General features: G+C 48.9%; 2 protein-coding genes across 19 annotated transcripts in view; one reads left to right on the plus strand and one right to left on the minus strand.

Moving 5' to 3' along the window:
- The first annotated feature begins 615 nt into the window (after nt 1-615).
- Nucleotides 616-7903, plus strand: PRAM1 (PML-RARA regulated adaptor molecule 1). The gene is made up of 10 exons (XM_006104990.3): nt 616-1015; nt 2695-3961; nt 4047-4113; nt 4190-4263; nt 6828-6885; nt 6984-7092; nt 7202-7364; nt 7448-7481; nt 7572-7606; nt 7731-7903. Exons 1-9 carry the CDS (start codon nt 797-799, stop codon nt 7603-7605), a joined length of 2025 nt encoding a protein of 674 aa, XP_006105052.2. The 5' UTR covers nt 616-796; the 3' UTR covers nt 7606; nt 7731-7903.
- A 1253-nt stretch (nt 7904-9156) lies between these two features.
- HNRNPM (heterogeneous nuclear ribonucleoprotein M) overlaps nt 9157-18689 on the minus strand; it is a 46617-nt gene continuing 37084 nt past the window's right edge. For 12 of the 18 annotated variants that reach the window (XM_006104998.3, XM_006104995.3, XM_023746106.1 and 9 more), the window contains 4 exons: nt 14982-15035; nt 12206-13008; nt 11475-11526; nt 9157-9582 (listed from right to left, as the gene is read on the minus strand). In XM_006104998.3, coding sequence (XP_006105060.1) covers nt 9419-9582; nt 11475-11526; nt 12206-13008; nt 14982-15035 — 1073 coding nt within the window. In that variant the 3' untranslated portion in view covers nt 9157-9418. The remainder of the gene's footprint in view (nt 9583-11474; nt 11527-12205; nt 13009-14981; nt 15036-18689) is intronic. The other 6 variants (XM_023746114.1, XM_023746111.1, XM_023746112.1 and 3 more) reach the window with 1 other exon arrangement.

An 18689-nucleotide genomic window follows, 5' to 3' on the forward strand; every position in this document is an offset into this window, starting at 1 on the left:
GGCCCCACATCCTAACTGCACTGGTCTTGCCCACTACCTTTACCCCATCTTCCTTGGCCTCCAAGCTGTCTATCTTGATTTTCTTCACATCCTTAGTCCACTGGGAACCTGGGGTGTCCTCGGACCCCCTCCCCAGGGCCAAAACCTTTGATACTACCCACCTATTCACCTTCAAATCTGCCATCTCAGTGGGCCATCCATGGCCCATGTACTATTTGCCCCTGCAACAGGGAAGTCTTGCTCAAAACTGGGAATTGGACCACAGAGAAGTGTTAACATGAGGAAGGCAGGTGAGGTAATGAGCAAAAAGGCTTCACCTGCCCTAGCCGGTTTGGCTCAGTGGGTAGAGTGTTGGCCTGAGGACTGAAGGGTTCTGGGTTTGATTCCTGTCAAGGGCACATGCCTGGGTTGTGGGCTCAATCCCCAGTAGGGGGCATGCAGGAGGCAACTGATCAATGATTCTCTCTGATCATTGATGTTTCTCTCTCTCTCTCTCTCCCTTCCTCTCTGAAATCAATAAAAATATATTTTTTAAAAAGGCCTCACCCATCACACTCACTGGACTCCTTGGTCTCTGGCCCAGAGCAGACTGTGCCCCCTCTCCATTGAGAACGCCCCCTCCCATGGAGGCTCTGTCTGAAATTGGCCTTCGCCTGTCTCTGCTGGCAGGAGGTCTAGCACCAAGTCCTCCCTGGAGCCCAGAGGTTAGCAGGGCATGTGGTGGGACTGAGGGGGAGAGGCACAGAGAGAGCCAAGAAACTGGTGACTGTGTTGTGAATGTGCTGACCCCCAATGCATGAAATGCAGAGACAGTAGCAGGCAGGTCAGGAACTCAAGACGTGCTGGACAGGAAGGATCTGGAGACAAGCCCGGGCTGTCCCCGCCTCCTTTCCTTCCGCCTCTGCCCTCTCCACCCATGGGGCCTGTGGAGCAGAAGCCACAGTCACTTCCTGAAAGCCACAGGCCCAGTTCAGTTCCCACTCTCACCGTAACCCATCACCTGCCTGCCGCCATGGTAAGTGAGTCCGCAAGCCCTGGGAGAGCCCCCCCACTGGTTGGAGGCAAGGGGTGCCACGGGTGAGAATTGGGGGGCATATTCCAAGAATACAGTGGCAGAGAAAAGCCACTTGGGAAACAGGAATAACCAACACAAAGGCCCAGAGATGTGAAGCAGCCAGGACACACAGTCCAAGCTCCAAGGAGCCCAGGCTGTGACTACAATTATAGGGGGACTAGTGGGACTGCTCAGACAACTAACTCCCTTCCCCTCGGGTCAGCAGGAACAGCAACCTGGGAATGGAGAGGTAGGGTGAGCACACCCAGGGTAAGCACAGGCGTTTCCAGTGGGTGACAAAGTGGGTCAGGCACCCGCTGCTTGCCCCCACCCAATCAGTCACCCAAGGCGTGACCTGGCCCTGTGGGTCCTCTGGGAGCCCTTGCTCCAACTCACCAGGTAGGGGCCTTTCGCAGAGGCCTTTCAAGCCAGAGTAGTGGCCTTTTCTCACATTCTCTGAATAGGAAAGTGAAGCATAACCAGGTGGAGAGGCCATGCTTTTCTGACCTTCCCTTCCTTCCCCCAATCTTCTTGACCCCAGGTGATTCCAGGTTTCGGGGAGCCTGTGGCAGGGCCGCCTTTGTGGGACTTGTCATTAGAGCAGGCCTGGTCTAGTTTGTGCATCTGTCTGTGTATAACCAATGGTATGGATGATCAGCACTATACCTAGGACAGACTGTGTGTGCCATAGATGACACAGTGCCTGACCGTGCTTGGGGGGTGGGGTGGGGGGGTTCTGCCTACCATTTCTCATGGCATTATTGACTGAGTGTCCCCGACCATCACTATGGGATCTGGGACTGTGAGAAACCCTGCACCACATTTGCCTCCAGGTTCCCAAGTATCTCTGCATCCATCTATGTGAGTCTGTGACTATCAGACTGGATGTGACTGAGTATATGCCAGACTTTGTGGCCTCTATGATCTTTATTTCAACAAATATTTACTGAGCACCTACTGTGTGCCAGGCACTGGGAAGACAGCAATGAAATTAGCCAAGTCACTGCATTTAAAAAACAATATAAGTACAAAAAACAAAAGAAAAAGGAAAAAATAAACCTAAGTGACATAAATATGATACATGGCGTCGGGTACTAAAAGAAAAATCATGCAGGTTGGAGACTCAGGGTTAACAGGCTCCCTCTGGCTGCTGTGGGGATACTAATCAGAGATGGAGGGTGGGCAGGAGTCCAGGGAGGAGGCAATGGGAAGGTACATCTAATGCAGTGGTTCTCAACCCTCTGGCCCTTTAAACACAGTTCCTCATGTGACCCAACCATAAAATTATTTTTGTTGCTACTTCATAACTGTAATTTTGCTACTGTTATGAATCGTAATGTAAATATCTGATATGCAGGATGGTCTTAGGCGACCCCTGTGAAAGGGTCGTTCGACCTCCAAAGGGGTCGTGACCCACAGGTTGAGAACCGCTGATCTAATGGGTAACAGTGCTGCAGACAGTGAGAAGTGGTTGGATTCCGGATGTAATTTGCAATTAAAACAGAAGGAACTGGAGACATGGGGGTAAAAGAACAAGGAAGGGGTGGTGTGTGTCTGTCACCATGTTCACGTTTCTCCATGTTGGTCTTTACACAACTCCTGTGTGTACCAGTCCCTGACTGACTGACTGTGTCCCCTAGGGGAGCCATCAGGACTTCCGGAGCCTTCAAGCAAAATTCCAGGCCTCTCAGCCTGAGACCAGTGAACTCCCCCTCAAATCTCCAAAGCCTGAGTTCAAGAAACTCCTCAAGAAGTTCCCACAGCCTGAGCCCAGTGAGCACTCTAAGAAGCCCTCACCGCCTGAGTTCACTGATCTGCCTAGGAAGCCCCCACAGCCCGAGTTCATTGCAGTGCCCAGGAAGCCCCCACAGCCCAAGTTCACTCATCTGCCCAAGAAGCCCTCCAAATCTGAGTTCAGTGAACTCCACAAGAAGTTCCCAGAGCTCGAGGCCACTGTGCTCCCCAGGAAGCCCCTGCAGCCTGAGGTCAGTGAGGCCCCTCAGAAGGCCTTACAGCTGGAGCCCAGTGCACTTGCCCAGAAGCCCCAGCAGCCTGACCTGAGCAACCCCATCAGGCCTCCCACAGAACCCAAACTCAGTACATTCCCCAGAAAGTTCTGGCAGCCTGAGTCCAATGAGGCTATCCTGACGGCCTCACAGCCCGAGTTCAGTAACTTTCCAAAGAAGCCCCCACCCCTTGAGTTCAGAAAGCCCCAGCAGCCTCAGATGCCCCCCTGGAAGCCTGAGCCCAGTGAGCCCCACCCCAACTTTTCACAGCCTGACTTCAGTGCCTTCCCAAAAAAGACCCCACCACCTCAGCTGAGTAACCTCCCCAGGAAGGCCCTGCAGCTTGAGTCTGGTGACCTCACCAGGACATCCTCAGAGCCCGAGGTCTGTGTGTTTCCCAAGAGGCCACAGCAGTCTGAATTCAAAGCACTTTCTAAGCCCCCAAAGCCCAAGCTGAGCAGCCTCCCCAGGACGTCCTCAGAGCCTGAGGTCAGCTTATACCGCAGGAAGTTTCCACAATCGGAGGGCCAGGGGACCCCCCGCAAGTTTTCACAGCCTGAAACCAATGCTCTGCCCAAGAAGCCCCGGCAGGCAGAGTTCTTTGGGGATCCCTCTAGAAAGCCCCCACTGCCTGGCTCTGTTTCGGAGAGCTCCCTGCCCATGGCTGTTGCGGGCTCCGGCCCCAGATTCCCACTCAGCCCAGGGTTTGGAGCGAGGCAAAAGAAGTCAGGAGTTCTCACTCATGGTGGAGGGTCAAGGCTGGGCCTCAAACCCGGCCACCCACCACGGCAGAGGCCTCTGCCTCCAGTCAGCAGCCTGGGACCTCCGCCAGCCAAACCCCCGCTGCCCCCGGGCCTCAAGGATGTCCAGTGCTTTCAGAGACCCTCAGCAGCAATCACAAGTGAGTCGGGCACCCCAGGCTGAAAGGAGGGGGGCAGAGGCTCCCTGGCCATGCCTGCCTCCTTCCTGCTCTCCTCTTTCCACAGCTCTACAGAAGACCTGCTCTTCTGCTGGAATCCACTTCCAGGCCAGACAGCCTAAGGCTATCCTGAAGTGAGTGTGGAGAATAAGGGGACACAGGTGCCAGTCATGGGCCTGAAAGAGGCCCTTATCTCAGGTACCCCTGCAGGGACCAAGAGGAGATCTACGAGCTGTACGATGATGTGGACCTGACAGACTCCAGCCCCAGCACCAAGGGCAAAGGTTTGTTGGCAGCGGGGCTGGACACAGCCAGCCTGGGCACCTGGGACCTATCTGCTGCAAGGGCATTTTCTGCCATTCTGTTCCCTGACAATGCAGGGGAGAAAGCAGGGAGGAGTAGGGGCCTTTCAGAAAGGTCACACCAGTTCCTGATGGACAGCACAGCATAGTGAAGGGCAACATAGAGGCCAAGAGCCAGTGAACATGATGTAGTCAGGGCAGAGGGGTGGCCCAGATGAAAGTGGAAGAGTCGGGTAAAAAGCGGCAAGAGGACTTGGCGGTGTATTACACAGGAGCGAGAGGGAGCGAGGGAGCTTGCCTTGGGCCTAGTTGTAGAGTGAAGCCTTCCCTGAATCGGGTAAAATAAAGGTGTCAAGGTCCCTCATAGATCTATTGTGTTGGAGGTGCCTGAGGACTTGGGCCTGGACACAGGGTATATCCCTGACACCTCTCTCTGAGTGCTCTGGGTTCCAAAGGCCCCTTCTCTCTCCCTTCTTCCAAGTCTGCTCCTGGAGAGGATGCTAGCCTAGCAGGCCCACACCTCCGGCCCAGCACCAGGTTTAATGCCTTCACCAACGCTGAATGAAAACAAAAAGTGCTTCCACATAAGCACTTTACATGTGTGTCACTGAATCTGCACAGACCCCTACCCAAGGCAATATCATGCCCACTTTACACATGTGGAAGCTTGAGGATCTGAGAAGTATCTTGTTGCGCTTACACAGCCAGTACACACAAGTTCAGGTCCCCTGCTTCCAGACTGCTTCCCTGCCCTGGCTTTGGAAGGCCTTGCCTCCGGTGGGGGAACCTTCCATCAGGGGTGTCTTTAGGATGCTACCTCTCCCTCCCCATTAGTACCTCCCACCCAGATCTGCTGCTTCTGTGGCTACTTCTGAGCTTTCTCCAGGGGCTGCTTACAAAAGCCCTCTGTTAGCAGTTAGTAGAGCTTTCTGACAGGGCCCCTCCTGCTTCTGCTCTAAATGTGGCTCTGTGGCTAGGCTCTGAGGGGTCACTGTTGGGGACATGGACATGGAAAGGGAATGCCTGTGGCCACTCCACTTCCAGCAGCCTTGCAGGCATGGCCCACACCTTCCTCTTCCCCAACTCCAACCACCCAGAGCAATAGCTGCTCCACATCTTCACACAGCTGAAGGTCAGGCCCACCTTTTCCCCAGGATCTAAACAGGAGCCTGCCTTTCCCCATAGGGCCTGCTTGGGGTCACATTGCCAAGCTTGGGTCACAGGTACACAAGGTCCATCCCACACCCCAGTGTTCAGTGGTGTACTCTACTGCTACAATGGGTTTGTAGACTGCACCCATTGGGTGACCATTTCTGGTCTGGGCAGCCTCTGGAAGAAATAGGAGCAGCTGGAGGGGGTATTTTGGTGGGATGGCACCATCAACTGAGCATCAGGTGGAGGCTGGAGGCAAGCTCAATGCCTTGAAGGGGCAAGACCACCAAGCAAATACCCTCTCAGTGCGCTGCTTGAACCTTCATTCTCCTGTTCATGAGGCTCTCACTGTAAGCCAATTCCATGACCAACAGCCTCCTACCGGGAAGGCTGGTCACTTGCCAGGAAGTCTGCCCCACCCTGGGAGACCCTTCATAGTCTAGTCCAGTGGTCGGCAAACCGTGGCTCGCGAGCCACATGCGGCTCTTTGGCCCCTTGAGTGTGGCTCTTCCACAAAATACCACATGCAGGCACGCACGTACAGTGCGATTGTAACTTCGTGGCCCATGCGCAGAAGTCGGTTTTCAGCCTGGGCGAGTCTATTTTGAAGAAGTGGCGTTAGAAGTGGGGGGTGTCGGTCCGGTGATGGGAGACGTGGTGCAGGCAGGCCGCGGGATACGCAGCGCGGGGGAGGTACATTGTTTTGAGGTACATTCGCTGAGGTCGACCCCTTCCAACTCTCCCATCCACACACGTCTATCTGAAACAAGTATACAAGACAAGTGTGGATGGGAGAGTTGGAAGGGGTCGACCTCAGCGAACGTACCTCAATCAGATTGAGGACGTTTTTAGCAAAGGCCAGCTTAGGAGTACCCTAATTAAGTTAATAACAATGTACCTACCTATATAGTTTAAGTTTAAAAAATTTGGCTCTCAAAAGAAATTTCAATCGTTGTACTGTTAATATTTGGCTCTGTTGACTAATGAGTTTGCTGACCACTGGTCTAGTCTCATCATTAGCCAGGCCAGTCCAAGAACCGCACTCCTTTGGCCCCTTCTTAGAGGCTTAATTTGCCTCCAGGAAATGCTTTTGCCTCATTTTTAACCTAAATTTCCTAATTCCCACAACCCAATCTGCTCTAGGCACCAGACATGAAATGGCCTCAGAAGCTTATAAATCCTGTCTCTCTACCACTCACCATCTGGGTGAACTTAGGCAGTTACTTTACCTCCCAGAGCCTTTGTTTCCTCATCAGCAAGTTGGAAATGACATGAATAAGGGGGAATGTCTTGAAAGCTGACAGAGGGAAGGCTCACTCAAGATCAAGCAACCAAGGTCAAGAGAGGCCAAGCTGATGGTCCCTGTCCTAATATGGTGTTCTGACTGCCCCCAGATGAAGTGCCATCTATCCAGCAACCCCCCAGGAAGCCACCACAAGACCCTGAGCTCAGGTACCACAGGGCAAAGCAGGGAGGGGCCGAGCTCTGGGATAGCTGTGGAAGGGGACCCCTGAGGTGCTCATAAGCACCTAATTCCTTGAGTGACCCAGGAAAGAAAAGGCACCTCAGCCACAGCAGTTGTTGCTTGTGGACCCTAAGACCCTGAAGAAAATCCGGAAGGCGGAGAAAGCTGAGAGGGAGTTCCGGAAGAAGTTCAAGGTGTGGCAAGAGCCCTGGGAGGGCTGGGGTCAGTCCAGTTGCCCAAGGCCCTTGGGGTTGGGGGAGGGGGGGGTCAGCACAGCCAAAGCTCTAACATGCCCCTCCCCAGTTTGAGGGGGAGATCGTGATTCAGACAAAGATGATGATTGACCCCAATGCCAAGACACGGCGTGGGGGTGGGAAGCACCTGGGGATCCGACGTGGGGAGATCCTGGAGGTGATTGAGTTCACCAACAAGGAGGAGATGCTGTGCCGGGACACCAAGGGCAAGTGTGAGTAAGCTGGGCTGGCAGACTGGGGAGACGGGCCCTACACTGCCAGACCAAGAATTCACCCATCCCTGCTCTTTCTGCAGATGGCTATGTGCCCAGAACTGCACTGCTGCCCTTGTGAGTGCTGCTGTGATTGGGGGTGGGGTGGGTGTTGATGGGCCCAGGGGTAACTTCTGTCTCTGCTAATCCAACTGTACTCTCCACCAGGGAAACGGAGGTGTATGATGACGTTGGCTTCTAGGGTATGTAGATGTTCTGGTCGGGTTGGCGGGGACCACAGCATCTTAGGAAGGGGTAAGCCCCCACCCTACTTCCCCAGGAGATACTTATGAGTCGTCACTGGAAGTCACCCTTCCTCCTCTGTAGACCCTCTAGAAAGCCAACCATTTCCCCGAGGACAATAAAGCCTGCAGGTGTGGGGACCCAGGACAACCACCCACTAACCCAGGAATCCTGGATCCCAGCTTAGAGGCCACAGAACTGCCAAGGCTCACACCTGACCATGTACATGGACCACATAAAGCCTTTCTTTAAAGTGATCACTGCTTCTTGTTTTTTCTTTCCCACCTGACAGGCACACAGTGTAGAGACATGATCAAACACTCAGGGGTCTGTGGGGCCGACCCCCTCCTTCATGTTCTCAGGAGAAAAGTGTGGTGGGGAGAAGGTGGCAAGGAAACTAGTAACCTGATAGACTTCAAGGTTTGAATTCCTGTGACAGAGCCCTGTCAGCTGCCAATCATGATTGAGAGGGAGTCAGGCAGGACACATCCAACACTGCCCCTCCACATGCAGACAGGACAAGCAGCAACTGCTGCTCCTTATAGGCTGGAAGCAGCTGTCTAGCCCAAGTGGACCCATGTACAAGGTCACATTTTGGTGGTGGTAGCCCAGTTTTGTTTTTGTTTTAATATATTTTTATTGAATTCACGAGAGGAAAGGAGAGGGAGAGAGAGATGGAAACATCAATGAGAGAGAATCATGGATCGGCTGCCTCCTGCAGGTCCCACACTAGAGATCGAGCCTGCAACCCAGGCATGTGCCCTTGGCTGGAATCAAATCTGGGACCCTTCAGCCTGCAGGCCGACACCCTATCTACTGAGCCAAACCAGCTAGGGCAGGGGGACCCAGTTCTGATACAGCCCAGGTATTAAGTTCAGCCTGAACCTCTATGGGACTAAACATGCTCAGAAACTCACACCCTGCTTAGTGTTTTAGTAAAGAAAGCTATTATGAACTGAGTATTTGGTCCCCACCCCCCTCTCCAAATCCTAATGCCCAATTTGAGAGGCAATTAGCTCTACTATCCCTAAGAAAGCTCTTTTGTCCTTTCTACCATGTGAGGTAACAGAAGGATCTGGTTCTCTCACCAGACACTGAGACTGCTGGCATTTTAATCTTGGACTTCTGAGCCTCCAGATTGTGAGAAATCAATTTGTTGTTTATAAACCACCCAGCTTATGGTATTTTTGTTATAGCAGCCAGAGCAGACTAAGACAAAAGCTGAACTGGAAATGAACCCAATTGTAGTGCCTGTAACCCTTCAAGAAACTGCACAGAAGGGAGACAGGACAGTTAACAGCCAAGTCTCCATTACCAACACAAAGGATTTAAAGTCCACTCAGGATAAAGTTTCCATAGTTAGTTCCTAAAGGGGCAGAGTTCACAGACAAGCAAGAATGGGGATGAGACTCCTGGTGTTCACAGCTCCAAAGGTAGAAAGAAGACTGAGTGGTTCCTGCTCCCCAAATATCGGGTGGTGGCCCCACAACACACACACACAAAAGCAAGCAGCTTTCAGGAACTGGTATTTATTATCAAAGTCATATTTGATGTCAACAAGATGCCACAACTACAAAAAAAATTGCGCACATTGCAATCTCAATGCAAACAGTCAAATGGAACCCCAGTCATTAAAAAAGTAATTCAAATTACCCCAAAAAGCAACTGAATTTTTTAAACATCTTTATACATCCAGCCAACAAATTAAAATGGTTAACAAGAAAAAATACAAATTCAGAGGTCTGGTATCGATGTTTAAAAAAGGCAACTGCTTAAGCATTTCTATCGATTCGAACATCAATCTCTCGGCCACTCAGCTTCATCCCATTCATCATCCGGCAGGCTCTCTCAGCCACCTCTGGAGACTCAAACTTAACCACACCGCACCCCTTGGACTTCCCATTCTCCATCTTGATGTCCGCATACAGCACGTGGCCTGGGCACAGGGAGGGAAAAAAACACCACAACTCATCAGGCAAACCAGATCTCAGCCTCAGTGTGGGCTCCACTCAGTCCAAATCACCTGTGAATTTCGGTGGTCTGAGTCAAAAGGGAGAGTATACGCCCCACCCCTGGTGCATGAATGCCCAGAACACAGTGGCTGGGACCCAACTACTATAGCCCTCAGCCCAATTCCCATTCTTCTGCCAACAGGAAAAAACCTGACCAGCCCCACGACAGCTTCAAATGCAGGTCTTTACACTCTGAAGAGTTAGCCAAAAAAGGGGAGGCCGTGAAGCCAAATTTATAAGCAAATTTTACAGAGTCTTCGTTTTTCACTACACTAAATCACCACATTTACAAAGCCATCACCAATATGATGGATACTTTTGCACTATCCAAATATAAGCTGTGTAATAATTAGCAGTTTTCACATATTCATTCATTCAAGCACTGATTAAGCATCCAGGTATGTGTCAAGCACTGTGAAAACAAGTGCACAGGAGAAAAGCCATAGAAACACAGGGCTCTACTTCAGAGACTGCCAAGGACATGACAGTGTAGCCAGTGCTAGGAGACCACAACTCTAGAGCCATTAACTGAGAAAGGGTCAACATCCTGGAGGGCTTCTCCTGGGAAAGTTCTGAAACAGAGTTTAAGTTCACCAGAGGACTTGCTGATAACAGCTCTCAACAGAGCACTTCTGGAGAACAGCACTTGTAACTCAGGATTCAGAGACAGGAGGGAGAGGAGATGAAAGAGGAAGGAACCAAGCTGTACAGGGGCTTGTGAGAGTGAACTTTTCTCTTGTCAGCCCAGGGTCACTTCCAGATATGAGGCCAGGGGGAATTGCATGATCCAATCTGACTTTTCAGAACATCTACTACAATGTGGAAGCTGAAGAGTAGAGACAGAGGGCAAGAAGGAAGGCTATGGCTCAACAGCTAACCCCAGAGAACAAGGAGAGCAGCATCATGGTGAAATATGAGCCACTACTGAAACAGGAAATGAGAACACTGAGGAAGCTTTGATCTAGCAAGCCACCTAGACTCTGGCTTAGGGCTAGGCCTCCATTTTACATGGTTAAAAGAACAGAAGTTGCCCCAACCAAATGGCTCGTTTGTTGAAGCATCATCCCATACACCCAAAAGGTGGCGGGTTTAATTCTTGGTCAGGGCACATATATGGGAGGCAACCGATAGATGTTTCTCTCTCAACATAACCTCAGGTGAGGATTAAAAAATAAAACACACACACACAAACAGAAGTGGTGGGGGTGAGGGACAGGTAGGGTGGGGGGTGGGGGTCACTCAGAGACAACTTAACTTACTTTCAGCCAAAAAGTGAGCCTACCAGAATGGTTGCCTGGTGTGCCACAATCACAGACCTTCAGCTTCACTCACATATAAGCTACTGCATACCCAGAGCCTGGCAATACCACTCTCACAGGACCTGCTGGGCAAGTGCTCTTTGAAGCACAACTCAAGTAGGTTCTATGGTAGAAAGAGACCTTGTCTCAAATGTGTTCATTTTATTTAGGTCTGTTCTTAGAAGCCATATGAGCTTGAGAATGTGACTTTGCCTGATCATCTGTAAAACAGGGACCATGCTATCTCCTTTCAAAAACCGTAAAAGGGAAAAAAAAGATTAAGGGTAATATGAAAACACAGGGGAAAAGTGTCTGACACATACAAGGAAACTCAACCTGCTTGAATATTTGCATAGGCAGAAAAATGGCAAGTCCCATCAGCCCTCTAGAGTAAATAAAGTGGCTTTTAAAACTAGGATGGAAGGTTCATTGCATAACTTAAATGCATCATCAACAAGCTATGATTTCTGAAGCCACAACATATGGAAGCATCTAGAAAGCATTTCTCAAACACTTACCACATTCGTTGAATTTGTCCTTTAGCATTTTCCATGTAAAATCAAATGGGAGCTGGGGAGGGGAGAAGTAGGGGGGAAGAACAGACTGATGAGTGATTCAACCAAATCCTAATGTATAAACATTCCCATTATCTCTGAGGGTGACTTAAAGGATTTCCTATTACACAGAGAAATTGGCTGACCTCCCAACTGAGACAATCAACAGAAAACAAATTGGTCTGGAATGAGGTTTTAAACTAGCACACCAAGTTTACTCCATTGTAGCTTTTTCTGTCCATGGGGACATCATTCAGAGAGCAGAATGCACAGCTGCCTGTGGTTCAGGCCACAGAACCACTGAATAGTAGCTAAAGGCAGTCAATTTGGTACAGATAATTCACAACCAACCATTTTTTCCTCTGTACTGTCAGGCCAAGGTTTAGTGACTCTTCAAGCCAAGAGATCAGAAAACTACAGTTCTTCATCTCACTGTTCCATCTAGTACTCAGGGAAGCCCAGTGTGTTCACAGAACCCACTATTCTTGCTGGAAAGTATTGTAAGCTGTCACATTCCCTCCTCATCCTACCAGCACCAAACTTGGGAACAGTGACAAGGTGGCCTCGATGCTACTCAGCTCCCTTTCTGAAGAGAACATAACCTCTGACTTACTGGCCACCATTCGGTCTTGCTGACTTCCTGTCTCCCCTTCCTTTGTGCCTACGAATTGAGAGGTTCCAGGTGATCCACTTACATTTCTCACAAATATCTGGCAGGCCTTTCTGGCCACCCCAGGAGCATGGCCTCCAGCTCCACCAAAGGAACCTGCGAAGCTTCCTCCAAAGTTGCCACGCTCCATCTCGATGGCACGGTCAAAGCTGGCACTGCCACCGCCACCCATGGCCAGGCCCATGCGCTCAATGCCAGCGCCCAGGGCCGGGCCCATGGCGGGACCCATGCGCTCCAGGCTGTTGGCACCCATGCGCTCCAGGCCCATGCGCTCAAGACTGTTGGCGCCCATTCGCTCCAGGCCCATGCGCTCCAGGTTGTTGGCGCCCATACGCTCCAGGCCGGTGGCCATGCGATCCATCACAGGGCCCATACGCTCCAGGCCAGCCCCCATGCCTGCGGGCACCATGCGATCCATGCTCAGGCCCATGCGCTCAATGGCAGGGCCCATACGCTCCACACCAGAGCCCATGCGCTCAATGGTCTGGCCCACACGATCAATGGGTGCGGCCATGCGCTCCAGGCCAAAGCCCATGCCGGCACCCATGCGCTCCACGCCAGATCCAATGCGCTCCATGGTCTGGCCCATGCGCTCGATGCTGGAGGCCATGTGGTCGAGGCCCAGTGGGCCCATGCGCTCGATGCCAGAGCCCATGCGCTCGACGGAGCCCATGCGGTCCATGACCAGGCCCATACGCTCAATTTCAGAGCCCACACGATCCATGCCATGGCCCAGGCCTGCGCCCATGCGCTCCATGCCAGCACCCCCAATGCGGTCAATGCCGGGGCCCATCCTCTCGATCCCAGGGACACTGCCTCCACCTCCACCTGAAAGAGGGACACAAAACACAGGCAGATATCAAGGACTTGTGTCAGCAGGGTGACCTGGGTGGCAGAGGGCTGGGTACTTCACAAGCTCACCCACAATTCAAAAACTAAGCCCCGCAATAATTTATCATTTAGATATCCCTCAAATGTTGACAACTATTAAAGCTGGGTAGTGAATAAGTACTTCATTCTTCCTACTTCTGTGCCATGGTTGAAATCTACATTAAAAAAATTTTTTTAAAGGAAAAAACCCACCCTGGAAGATTTGTATTGACAATGTTGTCCATGTTACTTTGGAAGTGCTAGTAGTTGTGACAATCTTTTTGAGACATGGCTGTCGATTCCTGAGAGCTCTGCAGTTTTCCCACCACCAGAGACTGAGAAATGCTCTCAAGGAGAGGCTCAGAAATCCCACCCTCAGATGGTCACCTGGTGTAATGGATTACATGGTGACAATTCAAAATCACTCACCACCTTTAACCTCTCCCAACTTGTCCCTTTAAGAGGCCCTGCTGGTGGCCAATCTGGCTGCATTTCCTTAGCATCTCCAGAGCATAGAAAAGCTATAATATAGCCATACAAGCAAGAAGAGGCAAAGAAAACAAATACCCACACCATCATAGGTCCTGCTGTGTACAAATGAACACAGACAACCACTTCCAGGGAACCTTACTCTATCAGAGAAATCGCCAACCAACTTGTGTATAACCTTGCTGGCTTTGGAGGAAAAGAATTCTATAGCACCACAGAGTGGATTCTGAAAGAGGCCTAGGATCCATACCTCACAGTTCAGCTGGACACATGATAGCAGTTAGCAGTGCACAGTGACCCTGTGACACTTGCAACTCTGGACAAGGAGGATCTGACTCCCACCACCAAGGCACTGCCCTCTACTTTACCACAAGCAGAGCTCGTGGGGCCCTCTCACTCAAGCTTCACCACCACCACTATCACCACCTGCCTCTGAAAATGGGCAATTGAGCCTGCAGCCCAGTACAAGATGTAAGTTAAGAACAGAAAAGTTAGCAGTTTCTATAACTGATTCCCTAACTGAACAACATTGTGACCTGACATGAGTCATGCTCCTTCTCCATACCTGTTTCCTTGGGTGAATAACAAAACACCAAGTGGCAAAATATATGCACAATTTTAAGAATATTAGACTTTCAGAGTAGAAATTTCTCAGAAACTATAAAAAAAGGCAAGAGACTTCAAGAGGGGAGGTGGCGTGCCCACGAGCATCAGAAATGAGGACAATCTCCCCCGCTCCACCACCATCACCACCAACAGCGGCAGAGAACTGGGAAGAAATGAGTTCTAGAATCAACCCACCACAGAAAGTGCTAGCAAGTGGAGTCACCAAGGAAATGCCAAAACACTCAGAGCCATGAGGACAAATCAGGTTGAAAATAGTACATTTAGTTTTAAGTACGCATTTTAAAAAGTGTATTACTGGGAGGATATATTTCAAAATGTTTACAGCATTCATCACTGGGCAGTGAAATTTCAGATATTTACTTTTTCCATAATTTTCAGAGTTGTTATGAGTATATGCATATATTTTATTAAGCAATTTTATGTATTAGGTGACATATTTTTACAATCAGATAGAATACTTTCAGGAATTTATAATTTCATAGTATTGAAAACAAAAAAGCCCCCAAAGCATGTAAGCACATTATAATAACAATGACAAACACAGCTCACATAGCACTTAAATACTCTTTTACATGTATTAACTCATTTATTCTTCAAAACAATCCTATGAGGTAGTAGGTACTATTGTATCCACATTTTACAGTACAAAATTAGAAGGTTCAGTAACTTGCCAAATGTCACACAGGTAGGCAGAAAATGGTTCCCCCCGCAGGCAGTCTATTTTAGAGCCCATGCTTTTCACCACCACACTTTACTATCCCTGGTAATAACAGCCTATTCTAAAAATCAAAACAGCAAAACTAAGCGTTTCCTACCTCCTCCCTGCTTTGCAATGATCTCTCCTCTCTTCAGTGCATTACTTAGGATTTCTAAGGAAATCAGGAAGAAAAAAAAATTAGCCAAACTTCTCTATGGTTAATAAAAATTTGTTTATTACAGATTTCAGAGAAATACTACTAATTACGAAATTTAAAAAGGAAAGTGGGGGCAGGGGGTTGAGAAATACACATAGACAAGATCATTTTACTGGAAAATTGCAAAATCCTTGATAACGGGTCATGATGGGAGAAGCCGACATAGCTCCAAAGTGAGGCCCAGTTGGTAGAGCCATCTGGGAATGTGCCCAGCAAAGCCCATGTATACCCATGAAATGAATTTGGAAAGTCAGAAGAACAAGAATGGAGCCAGTGGCGCAGACCCTCAGTACTCATAGACGAAAGTGCACTCATCCACACAGATCCAATCAACATGTTAATATCCCGCAGCAAAACTAAAGCTACATTTACAGCCCCAAACCCTGCAAACCAGCAGCAAGTGCATGCAGTGCTAGAAATGTGACCTAGTTAACAAGCCGTGAACGGGAGGATTTCAGCAAGCTAAGCCCACCAGCCCCACCTGGAAGGAGCTGGGTGTGAGGGTGACTAAGTGACAGACAAAGCCTCAAAAAAATAAAATAAAAACCCCAACACATTCAGCCGTCTAAGACAGAAAACACTGCTGCTTGCTTGCCAACAGTTCAAAGTTTGTGGAGTGCTATTATTAGTGATAACTTTTAGAAGTTTATTCTCAGTCTTTCATTATGTAGAGGAAACTTGGACTGTGCCATCCCCAACCTGGTCTTGAAGTGAGCTCAGTAACATGGACAATAGCCACTGGTCACATCAAGTATTATGGCCATGACCACAAAGAGATTAAACCCTATCCCACAACTGTTTCTAGTACTGCAACTACCTGCTAGAGGAAGGAAGTGCACCAAAAATAATAGACCTCCATCCTGCCTGCAAACCCAGTACAGGACTTATTCTTCTATAAAGTCTATGATCCTGCTCAGCAGGCCCAAGCCTACTCTCACTTTCCTAAAACAGTACTTAGATCAAACCATTTCTGGAAAAAGCCTTCACAATGGCTCCACCACTGATTTAAGGGACAAATTCTTTTCATGGGCACTCATTCACAGGTCTCCCTGCTCACTTCCAACTTGAATCTGTTCTTCCCGTCTCAGATAGACCATCACCTCCAAGCCTCTACACCTGACACTGTCTAGCCTCCTATCTTCCAGCACACCTTCTATCTATGCTGAACCCCCTTGGACACCAGCCCCTCCAGTTCAAACCACATTTCCTGCTCAGATCCAGGGCTCTTTCAGCAGCATGCCATCTAGGGCAGTGCTTTTTCAAATCCGAACACTGAGAAAATCATCATCTTTGTGTGGTGCTTACATGGCTGTCTAAGGGCTCAGGAATGAACAACTCTACCAGCTCCCTTGCTAAGCCACTTTGATATACTGACCTCCAGTGCTAACTGGAGCCACTCTTAGCATTGTCTCCTCAGCTGCACTATCTCCTCTCCTTCAAGGTCAAGAACCACATATCTATCTATAGCCCTGTAGCATCAAGTACAGTTGTTTGCACAAAGAACTGCCTTGACAGGAGAAAAGGGACACTGAGTAGCGAGGCACTATAGAAAGTAGCACCAAAATAATTGAACTGTCAAACAACACAGAAGATTAAAATCAAGAACGGAATCTGGAAAACCAATCCAGGTAACTACTCTAAAAACCTGACAAATATTTTATTTGGTACAAAGACCTTTTATCTTAGTCTGATGACAAGTAGCAGTAGGGAAATCCAGACAAAGCCTTGTTCTTGTCACTTTGGGAGGCTTCAGTACAGATGACAAACTCAATCAGAGAGAAGGTGCCAAAGTAGCAAAAGGAACAAGGCCCACAGATCTATTTTTATCCAGGTCAGGACAGGAAGAGTTTCCTGTTGCCACATGAAGTAACCTCACCAGATCCACTGTGTCACTGTGTCATCACAGAAGCACCACAGAGCAGCAAAGGATTAAGGGTTCAGAGCAGAAAAAAGTGCTCTTAAGAACAGTTACATACCACATGTTCTTCTCACCACAGGTAGACACAAATTGGTATTTGCAGCCAAATGACAATAATTTTTTTAAAATATAATTTTATTTATTGATTTCAAAGAGGAAGGGAGAGGGAGAGAGATGAGAGAATCACTGATTGGCTGCCTCCTGCACACCCCCTACTGGGGATCCAGCCCGCAACCCAGGCATGTGCCCTTGACCAGAATCAAACCCAGGACCCTTCAGTCCGTAGGCCAACGCTCTATCCACTGAGCCAAACCGGCTAGGGCCAAATGACAGTAAATTTTAAAACAATTTAAAAACATTACCATTTCAAACACAAAACCAAAGCCAGTCATGGAAATAAAAAACTTTTAACTTACCTAGTCACATACAAATTATAAACTCACTCCCAAATTCTAAAAGCTCTGGAATAATCTAGAATCATATCAAGTACGGGGGGGGGGGGGGGGGGGGAATATGTCTTCACTACCAGCCTAGTAAAATATAAGGAAGTCATTTAAGTTACCTAACCATAGACAGGAAAAAAGTGAAACAAGTCTCCATCAACAACAGTATCTACTCCGAATGAGTTTCTACTAGTTCCTGATCTTCATGAAGAACACAAAGACGAGGTCCTAAAAATAATGTACAGAATTAAGAATTATGTCTTGCCTGGCCAGTGTGGCTTGGTGGTTGAGCGTCAACCTATGAACCAGGAGGTCAAGTTTGATTCCCAGACAGGGCACATGCCTGTGTTACAAGCTCAGTGCCCAGTGGGGGTAACGCAGGAGGCAGCTAATCGATGTTTCTCTCTCATCAATGTTTCTATCTTTCTATCCCTCCCCTCTCTCTAAAAATTAACATATTAAAAAAACAGGCGGGGGAGGGGTTGGGGAGGAGGAGGAAGTGGCGCGGCTGCAGATATCGCTGCAACCGAGCTGCCTCTGAACATAGGGCGGCCTCCCAGGCCTGCGCCAGAGCCCATGCCCAGCTCTGCCGCCCCCCCAAAAAAAATTAAAAAAAAAAAAAAAAAAAGGACCCTGTCTCACTAATGTGCTGAATGATGACTCTTTCTAGGGCCTCCATAAAGTCTAATATAGTTCAGCTCATACAAACCAGACCCAAAAAAACTTAAAGTCCTCACACCCAGCCCAGTGTCCCATAAGGACAAAGGCTGAGTGCTTTGAGGTTGTAACCTAGCAGTCTCTTATCTGCACCGGTGAGAAGCAGGTGAAGATGAGTTAGAGCACGGGCAAATCCATGCTCTAAAATACCTTTGAGAGAAACAAACTTCTGAGTGCAGGAATAAATAATCTCCTTGCAACACACTAAAAAGGAGAATTAAGCTGACAGTAACAGAAAAACCTAAACTCAAAACAGGGGGAGATGTCCATGTAAAAGTAAAGAAGAAATTGCTTTGTAATTTAACTAAAACTAAAATGAGTTTCTCTGCATTTAGGCAGGCCCAATACTTAAGGTCTTCCAACATTAGAAAACTTCTCTAGTTCACCAAGCTCTATCGAAAGGCATCAGAAAGCACACCATAACATTCTTGCTAAGTGGAATAGCGTCCTGGACTGAGCAGATCTACACTCCACTTAGCAGGGCCTTGACAATCTCTACCAGAATAGAGCACCAGTTATGTAAGTACAGCA

The sequence above is a fragment of the Myotis lucifugus genome, unplaced genomic scaffold, assembly GCF_000147115.1.
Source record: "Myotis lucifugus unplaced genomic scaffold, Myoluc2.0 scaffold_628, whole genome shotgun sequence".
Classification (NCBI taxonomy): domain Eukaryota; kingdom Metazoa; phylum Chordata; class Mammalia; order Chiroptera; family Vespertilionidae; genus Myotis; species Myotis lucifugus.